The following is a 22,132-nucleotide window of genomic DNA, read 5'->3' as shown; positions in this document are numbered from 1 at the left end:
ATATTACAATACAAAAGCAACTGGAAGAAAATACTTGCCAGATAACAATACTTGGCAATACCTGGACTGTAATTATTTATTTATTTGTTTCCTCAGCCACCTCAGCAAAGCCGAGTGGGAGAAGAAAAAGTTTGATAAGGCCATTGGGTAAGTGTAAAGAGACTTCTAAAGTTGTCACAAACCCAACAGCTAACAATGATGCTGATTTGAGAGGAAAAAGCTGTTTCCTGGTTACTTTCTAAAGGAAATGTCCGTGTGCAGGCTAACAGCTATTGTCTTAACCACACTTTGATTTTGATCAAAGATTACAGGAAAAACAGTTTTGAAGTAAGAATTAGGGGAAAATGACTTTAAAAAGATGTAGCACAGAGACCCTTTCTCCATATACTACGAATAGTGCAGTGATGAATATCAGTTTAATTCATCTTAACACATAATGTGATCGAGTCTCACTTCTTACTGGCAGAGACAGCTTCTGATCTGCTTTCAGAAAAGTATAATAGGTGAAAAAAATAGTGATGAGGTGAAAAACAGTGGTGAGGTGGTTGGGGTTTTGTGTTTCTGATTTTTTGGGGGGTGTGTTGTTTTTTTTCCTTAAGCAGTGAGCTTGCTGTTGCTGCATTATTCATGAGTATGGAACTGTGTGTGCATTTGAAAGCCAGTAACATGTTTTAATGCTCATGTTTCATTTTTCTGTGAAACTTGCCATTAAATTCTAGACTTTTGTTTTTTCCCCACCTGAAATACATCAAAGGTTAAAGAAAATGAAAGTATTTTGGTTTATTTGATGGAGATAATTGAAAAAAAAATGCCCATGACAGTCTACATAAGACAGTTATGTTTACAGGAGAGGAAAACAAATAATTGCTGAATAGCTAAACAAGTTTGCTTTTATCATGAAATGTCAGTGTTGGATATTATATATTTTCTTGGGAAATAGTCACTGCCAGAAATGTCAAGTTCTTGATGCAACAGACTCATAAATAACTCAGTTTCTGAGTTATTAGAATAAACCTTTATTAGAATAAACCAAACCAGGTTGGAAGAGACCTTCAAGATCATCGTGTCCAACCCATCAACCAATCCAACCCACCCAAACAGCTAACCCATGGCACCAAGCACCCCATCAAGTCTCCTCCTGAACACCTTCAATGACGGCGACTCCACCACCTCCCCGGGCAGCCCATTCCATAGCGCAGTCACTCTTTCTGTATAGAACTTCTTCCTAACATCCAACCTGAACCTCCCCTGGCACAGCCTGAGACTGTGTCCTCTTGTTCTGGTACTGGCTGCCTGGGAGAAGAGACCAACATCCGCCTGTCTACAACCTCCCTTCAGGTAGTTGTAGAGAGTGATAAGGTCACCCCTGAGTCTCCTCTTTTCCAGGCTGAGCAACCCCAGCTCCCTCAGCCTCTCCTCATAGGGCTTGTGTTCCAAACCCCTCACCAACTTTGTTGCTCTTCTCTGGACTCGTTCCAGCAAGTCAACATCCTTCCTAAACTGAGGGGCCCAGAACTGGACACAGTACTCGATCTCTTAGCAGGACAGGAGTTTGGTTCATGAGTCTGATTTTCTCATTTCTGTCACCAGCATGCTCTGATTTAGGGTTTTTGCTTGGGTTTTGGCCTGTGTATCTAGTTCTCTGTTAGGAAGAGGCTGGTGGTGACTCAGGGGGATCATTTTCACAAGCTTTTTAAACATCTGAATGTCTTCCTAGAAGTCATTGTTGAAACCTAACGGTCCTAACTGTGGGTAGTGTGCTCCAGTGGGGCAAATGATGAGTCACCTTGCAGACACTTGTGGAGTGCTTGCCCTGCATCAGAGGCATGTGTGGGCTTGTTCTTATTCTGTAGGAACAAATCCATGCTGCTCTACTGAATATGCTGGCACAGTGATGAAACTCCAGTTTTCACTGTGACTGCAAGCTGGGGTCAGAGTGGCTGGAGAGCAGCCAGGCAGAAAGGGACCTGGGGGTACTGGTCGATAGTAGGCTGAACATGAGCCAGCAGTGTGCCCAGGTGGAGAAGAAGGCCAATGGCATCCTGGCCTGTATCAGGAATAGTGTGGCCAGCAGACTTAGGGAAGTCATTTTGTCCCTGTACTCAGCACTGGTTTTAGGCCACACCTTGAGTACTGTGTCCAGTTCTGGGCCCCTCAATTGAGGAAAGATGTTGAGTTGCTGGCACATGTCCAGAGAAAGGCAACAAAGCTGGTGAGGGGTCTGGAGCACAAGCCCTATGAGGAGAGGCTGAGGGAGCTGAGGTTGCTTAGCCTGGAGAAGAGGAGGCTCAGAGGAGACCTTATTGCTCTCTACAACCACCTGAAGGGAGGCTGTAGCCGAGTGGGGGTTGATCTCTTCTCCCAGGCAACCAGCAGCAGAACAAGAGGACACAGTCTCAAGCTGCACCAGGGGAGGTTTAGGCTGGAGGTGAGGAAGAAGTTCTTCACAGAAAGAGTGATTGGCCGTTGGAATTTGCTATTGGAATGGTTTAGTTGATTAGATGGTGTTGGGCAATAGGTTGGACTTGATGATCTCAAAGGTCTTTTCCAACCTGATTAATTCTATTCTATTCTATTCTATTCTATTCTATTCTATTCTATTCTATTCTATTCTATTCTATTCAGGAAGCACTGCTACTAGAGTGTACAAAGCAGGCAGGATAAATGTTTTTCTTGTTTCCCCACCCCCCTCTCACCCTTGGAAGCTCATGAAGAAGGGAATTAATGCACCTCAGTAGCACGCAAAATCTGCAGTGTCATCTGTGTTTCCTGTAATACACCGAAAGGAGACAAACTCCACAAACACTGCTGCTTCTTTCTCTTACAGCTATTCTTTTGCTATCGTGGGCATTAACATAACAGACCTTGCATACAACCTGCTTGTGAGTGGAGCTCTGAAGACCCATTTCTACAACGTTGCTCCAGAAGCACCAACACTAACTCACTTTCAGCAGACGTTCTGTAAGTGACAAGGGTTGGGAAACACAGGGTTTGTACTCCTGCTGACACCTTGTGCTACTCATACTTAAAAAAAAGGTCTCTACTGACTCAGCACAGGGGGTGTGCTGGTCTTGCTCTCTTGTTTCTAGGATGTTTGTATTCAATTCTTAGTTGTGATGGATGCCCTACCAAACCAAGGGGTAAATTAGACAAAACTCCTAAAAAAACCCAATAAAATAAAATATTACCAAGTGCCTGAATAAATCCAACTGACCTAGTATATTTCTATCTACACGGCCTTGAGGTGGCTCAGTTGGTAGTGCATAACACCCTTAATGGCGAAGGGCGTCAATTCAAGCCTGCAGTGGGCAGTAGTGTCCTCCCTACTCTAGACATGAGGTCTGTGATGACAGGTTGGACTCAATGATCCTTGAGGTCTCTTCCAACCTTAGTGACACTGAAGTGTTGTCCTCCACATTTCAATAGAGTTGTCCCCCCTCAACATAATGCTTTCCCAGTCCTTTCCCCTGTAGGTGAGCATCTCTTCTATAGCATGACATGCTGTGCATCCTTTCATGGTAGGAGCAACACTTCTAATATTTTTCACTGTATAGGCAAGAAACTGATAACAAGAAGTAAAAATGCACTGGTCTGCATGTTTATAACAATTGCAGAGTGGTTTTGGTGTCTCTGTTCTTTGGGGTTTGATTGGTTTGGTTTTGTTTGTGTGGTTGGGGTTTTTCTTAAAGTTTGGCTATTTAAGTAACATTATTTTGTTCTGCATCTGGTGTTTTCTTATTTTTTAACAGCATAAATAACAGTTACTAGTGTCTTGTGCATCTCTTTCATTAAATAGTCTAGCCTTTTCAGAACAAGACTCATTCACCCTAAATCTTATGTGGGCAGTTATCATACTGTATTGGAGCTCTCCCCTTTGTGATGGTTTCTGGGTTTCTGCCTTAAATAGGTAGGAATTCTGGATGGTTTAGCTGCTAGGCTTTTGTCCTTGGAGGTCAATGGCTTGATAAGTAAAAATAGATAGATATCTACTTAAATATTCACTCATGCATCTTCACATGATTTGTTCACTGGAGGGGTTGCTCTGTCTGTCACATTTCTAACGTGCCTATGGCCTAGTGAATGGATGTGTCTGGTACAGTTGATATGTCTGCTGATCAGCACAACCAGTCCATCACGACAACACTGAAAGGAAAGCTGATTTTGATAGCACTTCCCTCCATAGTCCATACAGGTATGAATTATGAAGTGGGATAAAACTTGCACAGGTCTCTGGTGTAGCAGTGGGCCAGTAAAAGTTGTGACTGATCCTACATACTCTGCCTGCCATCCTAGGAAAAAACTTGAGGTTATCAGATGGACTTTATTGTAGAGAAAGCATCAACAGACAAACCTTCTGGAGCAAAGATGATTCACCCAGAGATTATCTGTTTGAGTCAGACAAATCCCTGCACTTATGCTTTTGCAGTTTCTCTCCTCTCCCTGCCCCAGTCATCCTATGTTTCCTTCAAATTTCCTTCAAACTCAGACCTTATTAGGCTACGTTAAATGCCTGCAGGCTGCCTGACTGAGCCAGAATGTCAAAATTTTATTGCCCAGCCATGAGCCTTGCTGGTAGAGAAACACCTTCTGAATGCTGATCCACTATATTACCTCATCTGCACTCTTCTGCTCTTTCAGACTATGGCAATACATATGAAATGGAGAGTTGTGCTTGGCCCACTGCTTTGGGGCTCTCTTGCTTTCTCTGACTGCACAAGCAATGCATGAAACTGCATTGCCCAACAGTCACTGCTGAAGTACAGAAGGTGCCACATGGAAATCTCGTAGATTTGAAGGGGGATTGGAGTGTGTGTGGGGGGGTAAAGATCTAACAATATTTAATTCTGTATATAGTAATTGTTTAAAAAGCTATTTTAGCGTTTCTTTGGAAGTAACATCTCTTTAGAATGAAAGAGTCTGTGACTGTTGGAATATATGGAAGAGACCTGGAGATGTACTTAAATTATTTTTCTCAAATTGATGATGGAAAACTATCACCACACAAATATACCTTGAAATTTAAGTTAGGAGCATGTGTGTTGTAACAATCATACCATAGAAATAAATGCATAAATGCAATCAAGCCTCTTTTTTTTTCCCCAATGCCTTTGCTTTCTGGAATACAGAAAACTTAGTTACACATTTTGCTGTGTTGAAATGAAGAACTATACTTCTTCAGTGGTTCATCTGCTGTGGAATTTGGGGTAAAGAGATTTGGTCCAGTTCATTCAAGTCCTAGTGCAGGATGTCATGTTTTTAAGGACAGCACAGAATGGAGGGGGGAAAGGACTTACTCAGACCCTGTATCTTAAACCCACTTTGGAATCAAGTTTCTTCCTGTAATGGGGTTTTCTTGCAAAAGTTAGTGTATCTGTATATCACCTTATTTATCTTATCAAGACCACAGGCATAAGTGTTGAACATTTCCAGCAAGGTCATGCACACACAAGATAAAACTGTGCATGAGGAGGAAGTGTTAATACAGGAAGACATGATGGTAACTTATCTACAAGCAAGCTCTCCTTTGGTCGAGAGTAAGCAATGCTCTCATGAGGAAATCTCTGTAAGGCAGGACTTGAATATAAACAAGAGGCTGTTAAGGCAGCATCAGCAGCATCTTCCCCTGCTTTTAGAAGAGGAGGCTCAGGGGAGACCTTATTGCTGTCTACAACTGCCTGAAGGGAGGCTGTAGCCAGGTGGACGTTGGTCTCTTCTCCCAGGCAACCAGCACCAGAACAAGAGGACACAGTCTCAAGATAGGCCAGGGGAGGTTTAGGCTGGATGTTGGGAAGAAGTTCACAGAAAGACTGATTTGACATTGGAATGGGCTGCCCAGGGAGATGGTGGAGTCACCACCACTGGAGGTGTTTAGGAAGAGACTGGATGGGGTGCTTGGTGCCATGGTTTAGTTGATTAGATAGTGTTGGTTGATATGTTGGACTCGATGATCTCAAAGATCTTTTCCAACCTGGTTAATTCTATTCTCTTCCATTCTATTCTGTTCTCATCAGTTTCATATTTTAGTTCATGTATGCATACATCAACACAAGTGGCTTCTTGTATATCTTGTGATAAGTTAATAGAATAGAATAGAATAGAATAGAATAGAATAGAATAGAATAGAATAGAATAGAATAGAATAGAATAGAATAGAATAGACCAGACCAGACCAGACCAGACCGGAAAAGGCCTTCAAGATCATCGCGTCCAACCTATCATCCAACACCACCCAACCAAGTAAACCATGCAACCAAGCACCCTGTCAAGTCTCCTCCTGAACACCTCCAGAAGTTCTGCCAGTGTATAACATTCACCATTTTTCTTTTGTCCAAAGTGGGTTGTCTTGTATCTGCATAGTGTTATGAGGTATCAAACCTCACTGATCAGGATTCTCTGTGTAAATCGTGCTTGTTAATTGCAGGTTTCCTTCTAATTTTGAGTGTGGTCTTCACACACTGTGCTCATTTCTTCTACTTCTCTTTTTTTTTATGGTGCAGGCTACTTAATGCATGAATTCCACAAATTCTGGATCGAAGAGGATCCACTGGACATAATGGAGTTCAATCGCGTCAGAGAGAAGTTTCATAAGCGAATCTTGAAACAGCTCCAGAACCCAGAGATGGCTCTGTGCCCTCATTTTGCTGCGTCAGAAAGTTTAATCAATATGTAGTTTCTCATTCAATTTTATTTGGAAACACCATCTCACTCTTGTGTTACATCACTCTTTAGACCATCACTAGCATACTGAATGACCATGGCGATTGTATGCATGTTTTTGGTGCAGTATCCATCTACTTTGTCACACGTACTAGATCCCCTTCTGCTCCTCTTGGTGGGGATTTCTCATGTTGAATGGGTGCCCATATTGCCCCATTATGCAGTGCTACATTCTGAATCGATGTCCAAGTATCAGAGGTTTTTCTATTTTTTTAGACTTTCCTCATAACTCAGCATTGACAACTGAACTGTATTTCTCTAGCTGTGTTTTTGTATATGTGGAATAAGTAGCTGGATCTTGTATTGTGGAAGCTTTTTAACTTCTTGGTATGTTTCAAGACAACTACTGGCATTTCAAGCGAGCTGTGTGTTTGGGCCTCATCTAGAAGATGATAATGTGTGTAATTTAATCTGATGCAGGCAAACACATTAAAGTCCAATTTTCTTCATGCAGACATTATATGCTTAATGCAGAATTAATGAGGCTTATGAGGTACAAGTTGCAGCGAGAGGAGTTTATGCAGAATTGCTATCGGACACAGCTGCATGAATACCAAATGGTCTGGTGATGCTAACACATTCACAGTGAACTGCAAACACACTCACAACTACTGGATACTGGCAGGGGCCAAAAACTGTCATCAGGCTGTTGTCGCCAACGCCACCGTGCTGAAGCACGGTCTAAATTCCTGCACAACCCTTTGAATACACAGGGGTTAAGTTTTTGTGTCACATGTTGGAAGGCAACGTGATTTGGTCACATTGTGCTTGGTGAATTCAGGGGGACAAAAATGTTTGGGTTTTTTCCTTTCTTTTTTTTTTTTTTTTTAAACTACTGAAAAATGTTGCTTTGGTTCTCAGTTCAGTTCCTGACAACTGGGAGAAATAATTGATTAGAAGGTTTAGAGCAAAACCACTTGAGTTTCCCAGATTACTTATCAAAAAAAAACCAAACCAAACCTTAAAATGGCAAATTGCCTTTTTTTTCTAAAAGCAGAAATGAGTCAAAGTGTCTGACACTAAGATTGTGTAGTATATTGAACAGCATCTACCATGGCATTTCATACCCATGGTAATTTTTTACCTTCTAAGCAATCAATTTTAGTATTATATGTTTGTGTAAATCACTTGCATATGGAGATTAAACTGAGTAGTGTCCAACTACTTGTGAATTATGTGAATAAATTATATGTCATTCTAAACTGATGCACTGTGTGCTTTATTTTTGAGATCCACAGTTAGGCTGGAGGTGAGGAGAAAGTTCTTCACTGAGAGAGTTGTTAGCCATTGGAATGTGCTGCCCAGGGAGGTGGTGGAGTCACCATCCCTGGAGGTGTTCAAGAGGGGATTGGAAGTGGCACTTGGTGCCATGGTTTAGTCATGAGGTCTATGGTGACAGGTTGGAGTCACTGTCATTGGAGGTGTTCAGGAGGAGACTTGATGGGGTGCTTGGTGCCATGGGTTAGTTGTTTAGGTGGGTTGGATTGGTTGATGGGTTGGACATGACAATCTTGAAGGTCTCTTCCAACCTGGTTTATTATTCTATTATTATTCTATTCTATCTTTGAGGTCTCTTCCAACCTTGGTGATTTGGTGATTCTGTGAAAAGTCTTTTACTTTAATGGATCAGATAATTGCCCTAATAATTTCCCTAGTCTGAAGAGTGATCTGAACTTCCTCAGCTATTCTTTTTTTAATACCATATCTGATTACAGCTTGGGCCATTACTTTGTAAGTAGAAAAAAATCCAGCCATCAGTGTTCTTGAGAAACTCCTTGGGTTTAAGCCCTCTCATTTCTTTCCTGAAACGTATGTTTGGGGATCAGGGCTTCCCTGCAGGGCTGGAAACTTGCACTCATTGCAGAGTTTATCAGCAAAATTTCATGAGTGTGGCAGTAATTGGCCTTCTCCAATGAATTTGGAAATATGGAATGGGAATTGTTGCTATTGCATATTTTGCATGAAGATACAAGGAATCAAATCTGGCATGGTTAACTCTCTACTGTTCATTTTGGAAAGTGGTTATTTATAATTAGCAGATATTGAGGACTTCTTTGCATCACTCTTGAAGCTTCTAAAATAAGTTTCTAACAATATTTTGCATTGTTCCAAATCTCTTGCCTTTTTTCCCTGCCTCACTCTGTCTTAAATACCTTCTGCAGTTTGTTAGGTGACAGTGGTTTATTTTTATTACTCTGCACTGGACTTCATGGAGTTGAGGGGGTGGGAGGCACAAAGGTCCTTGCTACCTTCTTGCTGGTGTGACCCTCTCAGTTGTTATGCCTTGTCTCAAGGTATCAGCTTCAAATAAAATCAGAAAATGTCATCTGGCTCAGTGTCAGATTGTGTCATTATAATCTAGTCACTTTGGATGATTGTTTTTCCTGTCTGGCAGAGAGATGGATTCAATGAAACTAACTGTGAAATTCTTTCTCCTGGGGAGCCCCTGTTTGCTGGTGCCTACAGAACTTATTGTCTTGCTTTGGCCTGTGACATCCTTGATCTCAAAATCCTTATCAAACCTGAGGCAGAGTATGTCCCCCGTGACTGACTGCCCAACTGGATGTGTGTGGCACATTAAGGGCACAGACCCCTGAAGAATACCTGATGAGTCTTGCGGATAGCTCAGAGAATGGCCAGGATCCGTTTATTGTGAGAAGACATACAGCTTAGATACCTGTAGCAGCAGTTGTGAGCAAGCCTCTTTCTAGCAGTACTTTTCCATGCTAGCCAAACAAAACTCATGTAAATGGTCATTGAGTAAGCAATAATAATAATAATAATAATAATAATAATAATAATAATAATAATAATAATAATAATAATAAACAACAACCAGGTTGGAAGAGACCTTCAAGATCATCGTGTCCAACCCATCAACCAATCCAACCCACCTAAACAACTAAACCATGGCACCAAGCACCCCATCAAGTCTCCTCCTGAACACCTCCAATGATGGTAACTCCACCACCTCCCCAGGCAGCCCATTCCAATGGGCAATCACTCTCTCTGTGTAGAACTTCTTCCTAACATCCAGCCTAAACCTCCCCTGGTGCAGCCTGAGACTGTGTCCTCTTGTTCTGGTGCTGGCTGCCTGGGAGAAGAGACCAACATCAGCCTGTCTACAACCTCCCTTCAGGTAGTAGTAGAGAGCAATAAGGTCACCCCTGAGTCTCCTCCCCTCCAGGCTGAGCAAGCCCAGCTCCCTCAGCCTCTCCTCATAGGGCTTGTGTTCCAAACCCCTCACCAACTTTGTTGCCCTTCAAATATTGCCATTTCAAATATCTGCACTACAGAGGTCAACAACAGATGTCCTTTGTCTGTTGTTGACCTCTGTAGTGCAAATGCTCTCTACCTTAGTGCCTCCCAAGGTTTTGTTTTAATGAGCACGTCTCTTTCTTTATCAGAACACTGTGTTTCAGACTCAAAAATGATTAACTCATTTTCTTCAATTCCCACAGATGTGCACTGAGGGGAGGGATGTCTGTCTGAGGGAGGATGTCTGTCTGGAACTGCCTTGCCTCCTCCCCAGGAATGGCCTCTTAGTGCAAATCCAAAATTTGTTTTAAAAGTTTGAATTTGCACAGTCAGCAATACATCTCCAAACTGGCCTGTGAGGAGCCAACTTCCCTGGGGAGATTAAAATCAAGGAAACAGGGTTAACAAAAAAATAAATTGAAACAAGAAAGAAAGAAAAGTTGTTTCAAGAAAGTAGAATCAACGTTTGTTCTCACTGCAGAATGCAGACCTGGGGTTAATTATGAGTAGAGAATATTTAAGCTGGATCTCTTGAAAAACTTTCCATGTCCTCAGGGTTGCTGCTCTTCACCTGACATCTCCCAGAGGCTCCTGTGACGGTGGCTGGACATCTGCTGCCAGGAAAGCATCATCCCTGCCCATGCATGGCTCAGGCAGCCAGTGCTGCCTGCCCTGCCTGTAAAGCTCTTCTGCACCTTTGGGTTTTTAACAGCTATTTTTCTCAGGCAAATATTTTATGCTGGCAGCACTACGAACCCAGGGGTTGTGAAAAGGCATGGCTGTGCCCGTGCAAGTCAAGGCAGATTCCCACAGCACAACACTTCCTTACCCCAGCTGACATAAATGTGAGTTGTTGCCATGGCTCCTTCAACAGCGTGGGTGGACACCAAACTGTCTTCAGTAACCTCAGTGTTCCACCAGCATCCATGGAGCTGCAGCTGTGATCAGGATCTGTGCCTGGGGTTGTGATTTGAGCTGGGAGGAGAGCAAGTGCTGCTTCAGCATCCTGTTGCTTTTTTGGCTTGTAGCTTTTTTTCCCTCCTTTGGGGAGGGAGAGACATTTTTCTTGAAGCTGTTGCTGGCTCTTTTGGGAGGTACCTTTTCAAAGGCTTGTGCTGGTGGTTGTATCTACCTACTGTCATTAGAAGCAAAAAAAAAACCCTACGTCTTATCTATGCAGTTTGTCTTGGAGAATTGTATCTCCTGGTTGTTTTCTGGAGCAGCACTGATGCTGGACTGGAAGATTCCTGTCAGGTAGAGGGTAAAGAGGATAAATCCGTTGTGCTCATTAATGGAAGAGCAATCTTTAAAAGCACCTGTACCTGCTGTGTGGTCTGTGCTGTCCCCAGTCGAAATAAGTGCTGTTAGGCAGAGCAAGTAGTATGTGAGCAGAGTGCTGATGCTCAGCTTAATGAACTTAGATCTGCCACTACAGACCCAGTCACTGATAGCATCATGCACAGGTTTGTTTCCTTTATGCAGCCAATTTATCATTTCCTTCTTAATCCTCCCCTTCAAGGGCTATGGTTAACTTTTAACATTTCATTTGCTGATTCATCCATTTCTATCCTAATGTGATCTGAGGTTTTTGACCCTTCCACAGGGGTCACCAGCATGGCAGGGCTGTTCACTAGTGGGGTTTTGCAGATTGGAGTTATTCCTGAATGAGCTTTAGAGGAAACCTCAATTCACAGCTCTGCCACTTGGATGGATATGACTGAGGTAGGAATCATTTACAGCCTGAGATGCTAACTGTGCAGTTCTTTAAATGCTAAGTTGTCATGTTTGGCAAGTACTGCTGGGAGATAGGGGAACTCTGTATATACTTCCCTCTGTCCCCAGTTTGGCTCTTGGCAAGCTCAACATTGTCAGCATATGACAATTTTAGCATCACAGAAAGAATCCTCTGTGAATGATCTTCATAATCTCCAGTTTTCAGAGAACTGTTCTACTTTTGATCTTGCTAACCACCCAGATTTTCACCTTTCACTCATCCCCTGGAAGGGGGTCCAAGATGAGCTGGAATTTTGCACTAATGAGTCCTCCAGGCTATACTGAAAGAGACAGTATGGCTTTCCTCTCTACACTTGCGTCTGCAGGATGGAGCAGCTAAAAATCACATGAATTATTAAAATAGATGTTTTGCAGAAAACAATCCCCAAAAAAGATAAGAAGATGAATTATTCATCATTTCCCTCACTTTGCAGCAGTGCAGTTTTTCTGTAAGACTTGCCAAAGATTAGGCAGGAGTCTTTCTACATGATCATGGAGGAATACAGCAGGACTGGCTTTGTGCTTTCCCCTGTAAGTAGCACACATAGAAATCAGGTCATTACTTATTTTAGTAAAGGAAACTGTTATTCTCTATATAGAACTCTAATTAGACAAAGAGATTTAATTCTAAAACCTCCAAGCCAGAACTAGGTACAGCAGTAATGATCAAAATGAACTATGGGGAAGGGCAAAGGGCTTGTTGCTTGTGTTGCTGTGTTCTAGACCTGGGCTCCACTGGACTGAAGGTCTGTAAAAAACATGTAACTAAAGTTAGCCAAGTTCTCCAAGGAGCTTACAGCCTGAAGCAAGGGAGGTGAGCAAGACAGTAGCCAATGGTGCCAACACATACCAGCACAGGAGGAGCTAGAGAAAGGGACATGAAGAATCTTGTTGTATGTCTATGGGCAGGTTTTTTTCCAACTGCAACAGCAGGCACAAGGAGGTGACTGAAAAACCTAACCAATGGATAACTGGGTGACACTGTAACATACTGGAAATGGGGACAGACATATATCTGGTGCATGCAACACAGCTGAGAAGCTCCTTGAAAGAAAAGTGTAGTGTGAAGTGAGAGAGTTCATGCTGACAGGGGAATTCAGAGAGAAGTCAATGTGGTTTAACATGGTGCTGGTGCAGCTGGCACAAAGAAGTTGGCAAGGGATACATACCAGGGTCATGAATGGATCTGAGGATGGCATCAGTGTGTGGCCCAGGGCCTGAGAAGATGAGGACCAAACCGAGGGGCAAATTTTACTTCTGGATATGGATGAGAAAGACTGTGCAGCTTAAGAGACACCAGTCAGAAAGTATCAACAAGATGTGGACATAGCCTAGATGTAAAGCCCTGAAGAGAAAAGTGAAGCCCTTGGTCATGGTTCAGGGACAAGATTAGAGTGTTCTCTACAGCTGGAAAGAGCTTTCTGGGCATACCAGTCTTAAGACAGGGAGAGTTGTTAGGAAATGTTGAACAACTTGCGACTATAATATGGATATCAGGATAAAAGAAGTCTGGGACTCGTCAGCAGGGCAAGAACTGCCAAGATTGTGCTTGTGAACAAGATTAACCAAGAAGAAAGTGCTGAAGCAGGAACAAAAATACAGACCAATGGCAGAACTCTGTGGAGAGGCCCATGGATAGAAAAAATCCTCCACAAGACTTGTGGCAGTAATAGAAACTAAAGGGAGACCAAATTTGAGAAAACACTTGAGATATCCAGTATCAAAGGTGCTTTACAGTTGAGTGCTGTATATTTTTCTTGGTGATGTGATCTGTTCTGGGCAAATTTCACAGTATCACAGTATAACTAAGGTTGGAAGAGACCTCAAGGATCATCGAGTCCAACCTATCAACACAGACCTCATGACTAAACCACGGCACCAAGTGCCACGTCCAATCCCCTCTTGAACACCTCCAGTGATGGTGACTCCACCACCTCCCTGGGCAGCACATTCCAATGGCTAACTACTCTCTCTGGGAAGAACTTTCTCCTCGCCTCCAGCCTAAACCTCCCTGGCACAGCTTGAGGGTGTGTCCTTTTGTTCTGGTGCTGGTTGCCTCAGAGAAGAGACCAACCCCCACCTGGCTACAACCTCCCTTCAGGTAGTTGTAGAGGGCAATGAGGTTGCCCCTAAGCCTCCTCTTCTCCAGGCTAAACAGCCCCAGCTCCCTCAGCTTCTCCTCACAGGGCTGTGCTCAAGGCCTCTCCCCAGCCTCGTTGCCCTTCTCTGGACACCTTCAAGTCTCTCAATGTCCTTGTTAAACTGAGGGGCCCAGAACTGGACACAGGACTCCAGGTGTGGCCTGAGCAGTGCTGAGCACAGGGCAGAATGACTTCCCTGCTCCTGCTGGCCACACTGTTCCTAATTTCCTCTTAATTCTTCCAGCAAAGCACTCCTGCAGTGCCTATCTCATCACAGGCTGATCAGCAGTGCATACACCCATCAAAACTAGTATCAAAAGCAGTAAACTAGTATCAAAAAGCAGTAAAACAGCTCAGCCCTTTAGCTTCTGTCACCTGCCCTTGACCAAAGTATCCTTCTGGCAAGACTCATTAAGCTCACGAGCCCTCTTGCCTGCTCAAAGGCAGATGTGAGTTTTGCTGAGTTGCAGACTCCTGGGAGCATCTCAGTCTTGTGGGACCAACTCAGTCCTAGCTGATGGGAACAGCACGTGCCTGCACATTGTGGCACAGACCTCTCAGGCTGCTCCAGCCTGTCAAACATGCCTGCTCACCCCAGTGAGGCTACCCCTATTTGATGTGCTGGATGAAAGGAAGGCCAAAGGGGCAGGATGCAGATGTGAGGGTGCAGTTTGCTTGCCTGTCTTTGACAGGGGTATTTGAAATGCTGATTTGGCTCTGGATAGTATTACATGTTCCTCTAAACTGTTGTGACTTAGCCATCACCGGCTTCTTCACTTTCTCCCAGTTTTCCATTCACATTGGTTGATTGGTTTGAATTTAAGCCAGCTCACACACACTTGGCCTCAAGTTTCCACACCTTTCTTCCCCCACCCCTTTAGTTTCTTTCCCTTTCACCCTTTGTTGCACACATTTAGCAGATCACCATTTAGCAGAGGATGTTGATGTCACCCCCCCGTAGCTCTGCGACCAAAAAAACACCAGAAAAAGAATGGTGAGAGAAGTCTGATCCAGCACCAGCTGACTTGATGGTCCCCCTCCTTCCATCCTGCTCTGACCCAGCTTGCAGGGCTGTGACACCAGGGCCATCTCAAGGCTGCTGCTCCAACTGCTTGGTGCCTTTTATGAGGGCTGTGGAAAGGGAGTATTAACACATGGCTGCATGGCAATGCAGGGCTTCTCTAACTCAGCTGCTAATTTAGTGCATGAGGTTGTTCTGCCCCAAAAGCACCCTCAAGCTCCCACTAGGGTCTCTCCAGGGAAAAATCAGCTTCTTTTGTCTTGCAATGTAATTTATTTGTCCATGCCTGAAATGGGCCTCAGTTAGTGTAAGTCATGCCTGTCTACTGTGAAACTGCAAATTTGCATTCACTCCAAATCTGGCCAGATGTGAATCCAGCAATGGCAAGGAACAGGTAACCCTGTGCCCCGGCAAAGACTTCTAATCCCAGCACAGCACTCTCACGGTATCACAGTATATTAGAGGTTGGAAGGGACCTCAAGAGATCTTCAGGTCCAACCCCCCTGCCAAAGCAGGATTACCTAGGCTAATCTGCACAGGAATGAATCCAGGTGTGTTTTGAAAGTCTCCAGAGAAGGAGACTCCACAGCTGCTCTGGGCAGCCTGTTCCAGAGTGCTCTGGAGTGCTCTGACAGAGTGCTCTGTCACTCTCACTGTAAAGAAGTTTCTCCTCATGTTGAGGTGAAATCTTCTATGTTCAAGCTTATACCTGCTGTTTCTTGTCTTAGTACTGTGCACCACTGAAAAGAGCTTGACCCCTCCACTTGACACCCACCCCTCAGATATTGATAGACATTGATGAGATCCCCTCTGAGTCTTCTCTTCTCAGGACTAAGTAGCCCCAGAGATCTCAGCCTCTCTTCATAGGGGAGGAGCTCAAGTCCCCTAATCATCCTCATGGCTCTCTGTTGGATTCTCTCTAGCAGTTCTCTGTCTGTCTTAAACTGGGGAGCCCAAAACTGAACACAGTATAACAGGTCATAGTAAAGAGGTGGAAGAACCTCCCTAGGCCTGCTGGACACACTTTTATTGATGCACCCCAGGATACCATTGGCTGTCTCTGTCACAAGGGCACATTGTTCCATGCAGAACTTGCTGTCCACTAGGACTCCAAGGTCTTTCTCCATGGAGCTGCTTTCCAGCAGGGCAGCCCCTAACCTGTACTGGTGCCTGTTGTTATTCCTCCACAGATGCAGGACCCTGCACATGTCCTTATTCAACTTCATGATGTTTGCCTGCACCCAGCTCTCCAGCCTGTCCAGGTCTCATTTGATGGCTGCACAGCCCGACAGAGTGTCAGCCAACCCTCCCAGTTGTGTATCATCAGCAAACTTGCTGAGGGTACTCTCAATTCCTTCATCCAGGTCATTGATAAAGATATTGAGTAAAAGTGGACCCAGTACTGATGTCTGGGGAACAGCACTGGCCACAGGCCTCCAAGTTGACTCTGTGCCACTGATGATGATCCTCTGAACTCTGTTGTTGAGCCAGTTTTCAATCCACCCCACAGACCTGCTGTCTATGCCACAGCTCCTGAGCTTTTCTATGAGGATGTTATGGGAGACAATATCAAAAGCTTTACTGAAGTCAATGAAAAGACAAGTCTGAGGGAGATGTGAATATCAACTATCTACTAAGTGGGTCAGAAAATCTTTCTTGCTTGGTGGTATCATTGGACTTGTATTAAAAGCTAGACTAAGTATTCATATCCTCAGAGACTATTTGAAAAGCCAGTCAGTGAATTTCTTTTCATGTAGAAATATCAGTGCTTTTGGAGAACTGAACTAATTTCTGAGTCCAACAGAGATCCAAAAGCTACAGAGAGGTTGTGCAGTGCATTTGGGAGCCTGCAGCAGTCCAAACACTTTTGGAGCTGTCTGAACTGCAACTCACAGAGAAAGATGTTGGTACTTCAGTGTTTTATTCTTATATTCTCAATTTGCACCTATAAATGCAAATTAAAATTGCTGTCTAGTAACAGGCAGCCAGTACCAGAACAGGAGGACACAGTCTCAGGCTATGCCAGGGGAGGTTCAGGCTGGAGGTCAGGAAGAAGTTTTACACAGAGAGAGTGATTGCCCATTGGAATGGGCTGCCCGGGGAGGTGGTGGAGTCGCCATCGCTGGAGGTGTTCAGGAGGAGACTTGACAGGGTGCTTGGTTGCATGGTTTAGTTGGTTGTGTGGTGTTGGATGTTAGGTTGGACACAATGATCTTGAAGGTCTCTTCCAACCTGGTTTGGTCTATTCTATTCTATTCTATTCTATTCTATTCTATTCTATTCTATTCTATTCTATTCTATTCTATTCTATTCTATTCTATAGTATCTTTTGTGATCCTCTTAAATTTGTTATGAATGTCTATAATCTCTGCCTGTGAGTCTCATGCATAATGGTAATTCACTTCATCATGGTCCTATTCCCTTATTTTTCAGGCACAGCAATGACAGCTCCTAGACATTTGAATGATGAGGAGCGTTGGAGACTCTCATCCACTCTGAGAGACAATTACCTTTGTGGTAGAGCGCTGTGGGAGACAGTGCAGCTTGTGCCATTTGGGTTGGGTCATCTGTGATGATAGTGAAAATTTAATCAATAATGTGGCCCTAATATCAAATTCTTACATTACAGAGAGGGAGAGAGGGGAGACAGACAACTCCAAAACATTTTCAAGAACAGCATCACACTAATTGCCTTCCCCGTGCCCGCCCCACCCTCACCCCGACTATAACCATGGAATGTTCTAGGGTAAAAGTAAAATTTTTCTCATCTTGTGCAGAAAGCCCTCAGAGGTTTTGGGTGACCCTGTTCCCCGTCTGCTAGGTGCCTCCCGCGTCCTGCCCTGCAGCAGCCGCGGTTGCAGCGCCGCCGTCTCAGCACCCTGGACAGCGCCTGGCAGGGCAGGAGGGGACGGGACCAGAGAAAACAGGCGGGACCGCTGGCCTAGGGCGGCTTCCAGCGCTGCTGGGACTGCAGGACTGTAAAACCAAACATACTCCCTGCTAGCTCCTCAGAATCACAGAAACATTCAGGTTGGGAGAGACCCTCAGGATCACCAAGTGCACCCCTACTCTGCAATGTTCACCCCTAAACCAGGCACCACATCCAAATGATCAGTCCTGGGACCTGTCTTATTCAACATCTTTGTGGGGGACATGGACAGTGGCATTGAGTGCACCCTCAGCAAGTTTGCTGATGACACCAAGCTGTGTGGTGCAGCAGACATGCTGGAGGGAAGGGAGGACATCCAGAGGGACCTTGACAGGCTGGAGAGGTGGGCACAAGCCAACCTCATGAAGTTCAATAAGAGCAAGTGCAGGGTCCTGCATCTGGGTCGAGGCAATCCCAGGCACAAATACAGGCTGGGCAGTGACTGGCTGGAGGGTAGCCCTGAGGAGAAAAACTTGGGGGTGCTGGTGGACAAGAAGCTCAACATGGGCTCTCAGTGTGCACTTGCAGCCCGCAAAGCCAATCAGATCCTGGGCTGCATCAGGAGAAGTGTGGCTAGCAGGTCGAGGGAGGTGATCCTCCCCCTCTACTCAGCCCTGGTGAGACCCCACCTGGAGTACTGTGTCCAGTTCTGGAGCCCCTATTACAAGAGGGATGTGGAGGTGCTGGAACGTGTCCAGAGAAGGGCCACGAGGATGATCAGAGGGCTGGAGCACCTCTCCTATGAGGACAGACTGAAGGAGTTGGGGCTGTTCAGTCTGCAGAAGAGAAGGCTCCGAGGAGACCTAATTGTGGCCTTCCAGTATCTGAAGGGGGCCTACAGGAAGGCTGGGGAAGGACTTCTCAGGATCTCAGGTAGTGATAGGACTAGGGGGAATGGAATGAAGCTGGAGGTGGGGAGATTCAGGCTGGATGTGAGGAGGAGATTCTTCACCATGAGAGTGGTGAAACCCTGGAATGTGTTGTCCAGGGAGGTGGTCGAGGCCCCGTCCCTGGGGGTGTTTAAGAGCAGGCTGGATGAGGCTCTGTCCAGCCTGATCTAGTGTGGGGTGTCCCTGCCCATGGCAGGGGGGTTGGAACTAGATGATCCTTGTGGTCCCTTCCAACCCTGAATGAAACTATGAAACTATGAAACTATGAATTAAACACATCCAGGGCTGGTGACTCAATCACCTCCCTGGGCAGCACATTCCAATGCCTGACCACTCTTTCCGTGAAAAAAATTGTTCCTAATGTCCAGTCTAAGCTGACCCAGTTGTAGCTTGAGGCTGTTCCCTCTTGTTCTATCACTAATTACCTGCAACAAGAGACCAGCACCAGTCTCTCTACAATGTCCTTTCCGGTAGTTGTAGACAGTGTTAAGGTCTCCCCTCAGCCTTCTCTTTTCCAAACTAAACAGCCCAGCTCCTTCAGTTGCTCTTCATAAGATTTATTCTCCAGGCCCCTCACCAGCTTCATTGCCCTCCTCTGCACTCGCTCCAGCACCTCATTCTTCTTGCATCTACTCCCATGTTTCAGCCCCTTGCTGCTAGTTGGCTGCTGGAGCAATAGCACTTGGGATGGTTCTTAGGGACCTTCAACAAAACTGTTAACCAAATTAAGTTAATTATCCTTTAGTTTCTGGTGGAAATCAGAGTCTGGCAGTCAATGTTGAGCCTGTGCCCTTTTGTGATTTGGAACTGTGTTGGAAGATTTTCACTCAGTTTGCCTATGAGAGTTCAACAAGTGTCCAGACGACACTCTTAGTCACATGTTTTAATTTCAGATAGCCCTGCAAGGAGCAGGGAGTTGGACTCAATGATCCTTATGGGTCCCTTCCAACTTGACATACTCCATTCTGTGACATGTTGCCTGGATAGGAATCAGCTGTTGTAAATGCCCTCACCTTAGAGGAATATTGCCAAGAATCTTGCATTCCAAGGCTTGAAGAGGCTGCATTAGCCTGGAGGGAATAAAATTACTCTAGCACTTGTCTTCACTGAGGCAAGCATTTTCCACACTGGGAAACCTAGTCACCTAAACACTTTCCATATTCCATCAAGAAAAATGTGGCCTGTTCAAATGCTTGTGTTAATTACTGTAAGGAAATTGCATCAACTTTGCTTTAGTGTTTTCCTCCATTGTAAAACATTCTCCACTGAGCTGGGCTGGGGAGCCTGAGACCTATTAAGCACTTAAAGAAGGATAGCCTTTGGTATTTGCTTTCATGGAAGCTCCCCCAGAGACAGTACCCCTATCCAAGTTCAGGCAGCTGTTGTAAAGTATTTCTGAGATGTGTTTGAACCTATTATTAAAAAGCACTCACAGCATCTCATCATCTTGGCAGCCCCATGTCTTTCAACAGTGTAGCGTAGTATTCAGTTACACCTTCTCTTAGTTAGACTAAGAAAACTGCTCTGAAATCTCTGTCACTAATATTCAAGCCCATTACTTTGCATGCAAGAGAAATAGTTTCTTGCTTTCTTCTTTGCTGCTATATATTTGAAGGCTGTTAGTAATCTTCTTTCCTCTTGCTTGGCTCATCCCCATCCCCAGTGAGGTGCCTTATGTCTGCTCCTGGGGCTGCCACTAGCTGCTCCTGGGGCTGCCACTAGCTGCCCCTGGCCTGCCCCTGCTATATGGCTGGGGTGATGGGACAGGTCCTGGCTGCCAGGCCCTGCTCTTCCACACTTAGGCAATCCCTAACTTCTGCAGTACCCTGGTGATAGGCAAAACAAGAATCAATAACTCCTCATAACACCTTCTGAGTTTTAGCAGTCTATGAGTTAAGCTTCCTGTGGATCCATCAAGTCTATCCTCACCTTTACCATCTTGATGTGTTGGGTTTTTTTCCCTTCTACAGATTTGTCTAAGCATTTGAAAGTATATCTGTCCTGTTTTCCTCCTGAACATCTTGTGAGTTTTACTGTTCAGTTCTGCTCTGTGAAACATCTTTCTTCATTTTATATGTCCCTGTTACATTTGCTATTTACTTTGTGGACCAGGAAAGCATAACTAGCCAGTCCAAGTGCCCTTATTTGTTACTACTCAAATCCTTTCCTCAGCCACCTTATTGTTTCAAGTTAAAGAGATTTAATCTGATTCATTTTGTCTCCAGATGAAGTTGTAACCTTGTTTTTTATCATTTATTTATGCCTCTCTGCATGTTTTTCCAACGCTGCCTATGGAGCTGGTGTGTTCAGGGAATTCTCTGCAGTGATTCCTAGATCTTGCCTGTGTGCCAGTGACTGCAGTGCTCAAGTACTTTGTGTGTTGGAGTAATTTTTTTCCCCCCTATGTGTCCTACTTCACATTTGCCAACCTTTAATGTTATCTACCATTTTATCACTTATCATTGTCACTGAGGTGACATGCTGCAATTCTTCATCTATGGCACGTGTACCACCAGAAAATGTTGCAGTCCTCCTTCTTTTCCTGTGAGTGTGTTAAACAATGCGGTTTCACCTTTTATTATGCAATTTTATTGTTCACAGACACCTTTTCACAATATCACAGTATCACAGTATAGCCAAGGTTAGAAGAGACCTCGAGGATCATCGAGTCCAACCTGTCACCATAGACCCATGACTAGACCATGGCGCCAGGTGCCACGTCCAGTCTCCTCTTGAACACCTCCAGGGATGGTGACTCCACCACCTCCCCGGGCAGCCCATTCCAATGACTAATGACTCTCTCAGTGAAGAACTTTCTCCTCACCTCCAGCCTAAACTTCCCCTGGTGCAGCTTGAGACTGTGTCCTCTTGTTCTGGTGCTGGTTGCCTGAGAGAAGAGGTCTTTTGGTCTTTCAAACAAAGGGAGATCTTCCCTTTCTATCCCATGACAGTTTAGGGGTTTTTACAATGTATCAGTTAACTCACTTTTACTGACATGCTCACTGACTCTTTCAGAGTAGTGATAGATACCAAAAGTAGGATTTCCCTTTGCAGCCTTACTTATTTTTTTTCCACTTGTGTGCCTTTGAATCCTATCTTTGGATTGTTGTGGTTTGGGCTTTTTTTCCAACATGAAAAAGAAACTTCCTGTCTGTAGCTGCCCAGCTCTCCTCTGCATCCCTCTTAAAAACTGATGCTGCATCTACCACCTTCTGTTCCTCTGGCACCAGCCTGACAGGAGCAATAAGCTACCCTCTACGATAACTAGGGAGGCAATTTCATATCTGATCTTCTTTTAAATTACCTAATAATCATCATCTGATTCTACTAAGATATTACTGTTCATTACACTGACTTCTGGCCCTTCAGCTGAGACCATTTCTCCAGCTCATCATTTGCAGAT

At 44.5% G+C, this 22,132-nt stretch overlaps 1 protein-coding gene across 3 annotated transcripts in view; it reads left to right on the top strand.

Annotated features, from left to right (window-relative positions):
* ELMOD1 (ELMO domain containing 1) overlaps positions 1-7,929 on the top strand; it is a 58,787-nt gene extending 50,858 nt beyond the window's left edge. For all 3 annotated transcript variants that reach the window (XM_068144805.1, XM_068144814.1, XM_068144794.1), the window contains 3 exons: positions 97-147; positions 2,828-2,961; positions 6,498-7,929. In XM_068144805.1, coding sequence (XP_068000906.1) covers positions 97-147; positions 2,828-2,961; positions 6,498-6,670 — 358 coding nt within the window. In that variant the 3' untranslated portion in view covers positions 6,671-7,929. The remainder of the gene's footprint in view (positions 1-96; positions 148-2,827; positions 2,962-6,497) is intronic.
* The last annotated feature ends 14,203 nt before the right edge of the window (positions 7,930-22,132 follow it).

The sequence above is a fragment of the Melanerpes formicivorus genome, unplaced genomic scaffold (assembly GCF_026170545.1).
Source record: "Melanerpes formicivorus ecotype bairdi unplaced genomic scaffold, bMelFor1.0.p_v2 SCAF_1, whole genome shotgun sequence".
Lineage (NCBI taxonomy): Eukaryota > Metazoa > Chordata > Aves > Piciformes > Picidae > Melanerpes > Melanerpes formicivorus.
The sequence above is the reverse complement of the archived record's forward strand: the minus strand, read 5'-3'. Positions and strand labels throughout refer to the sequence as shown.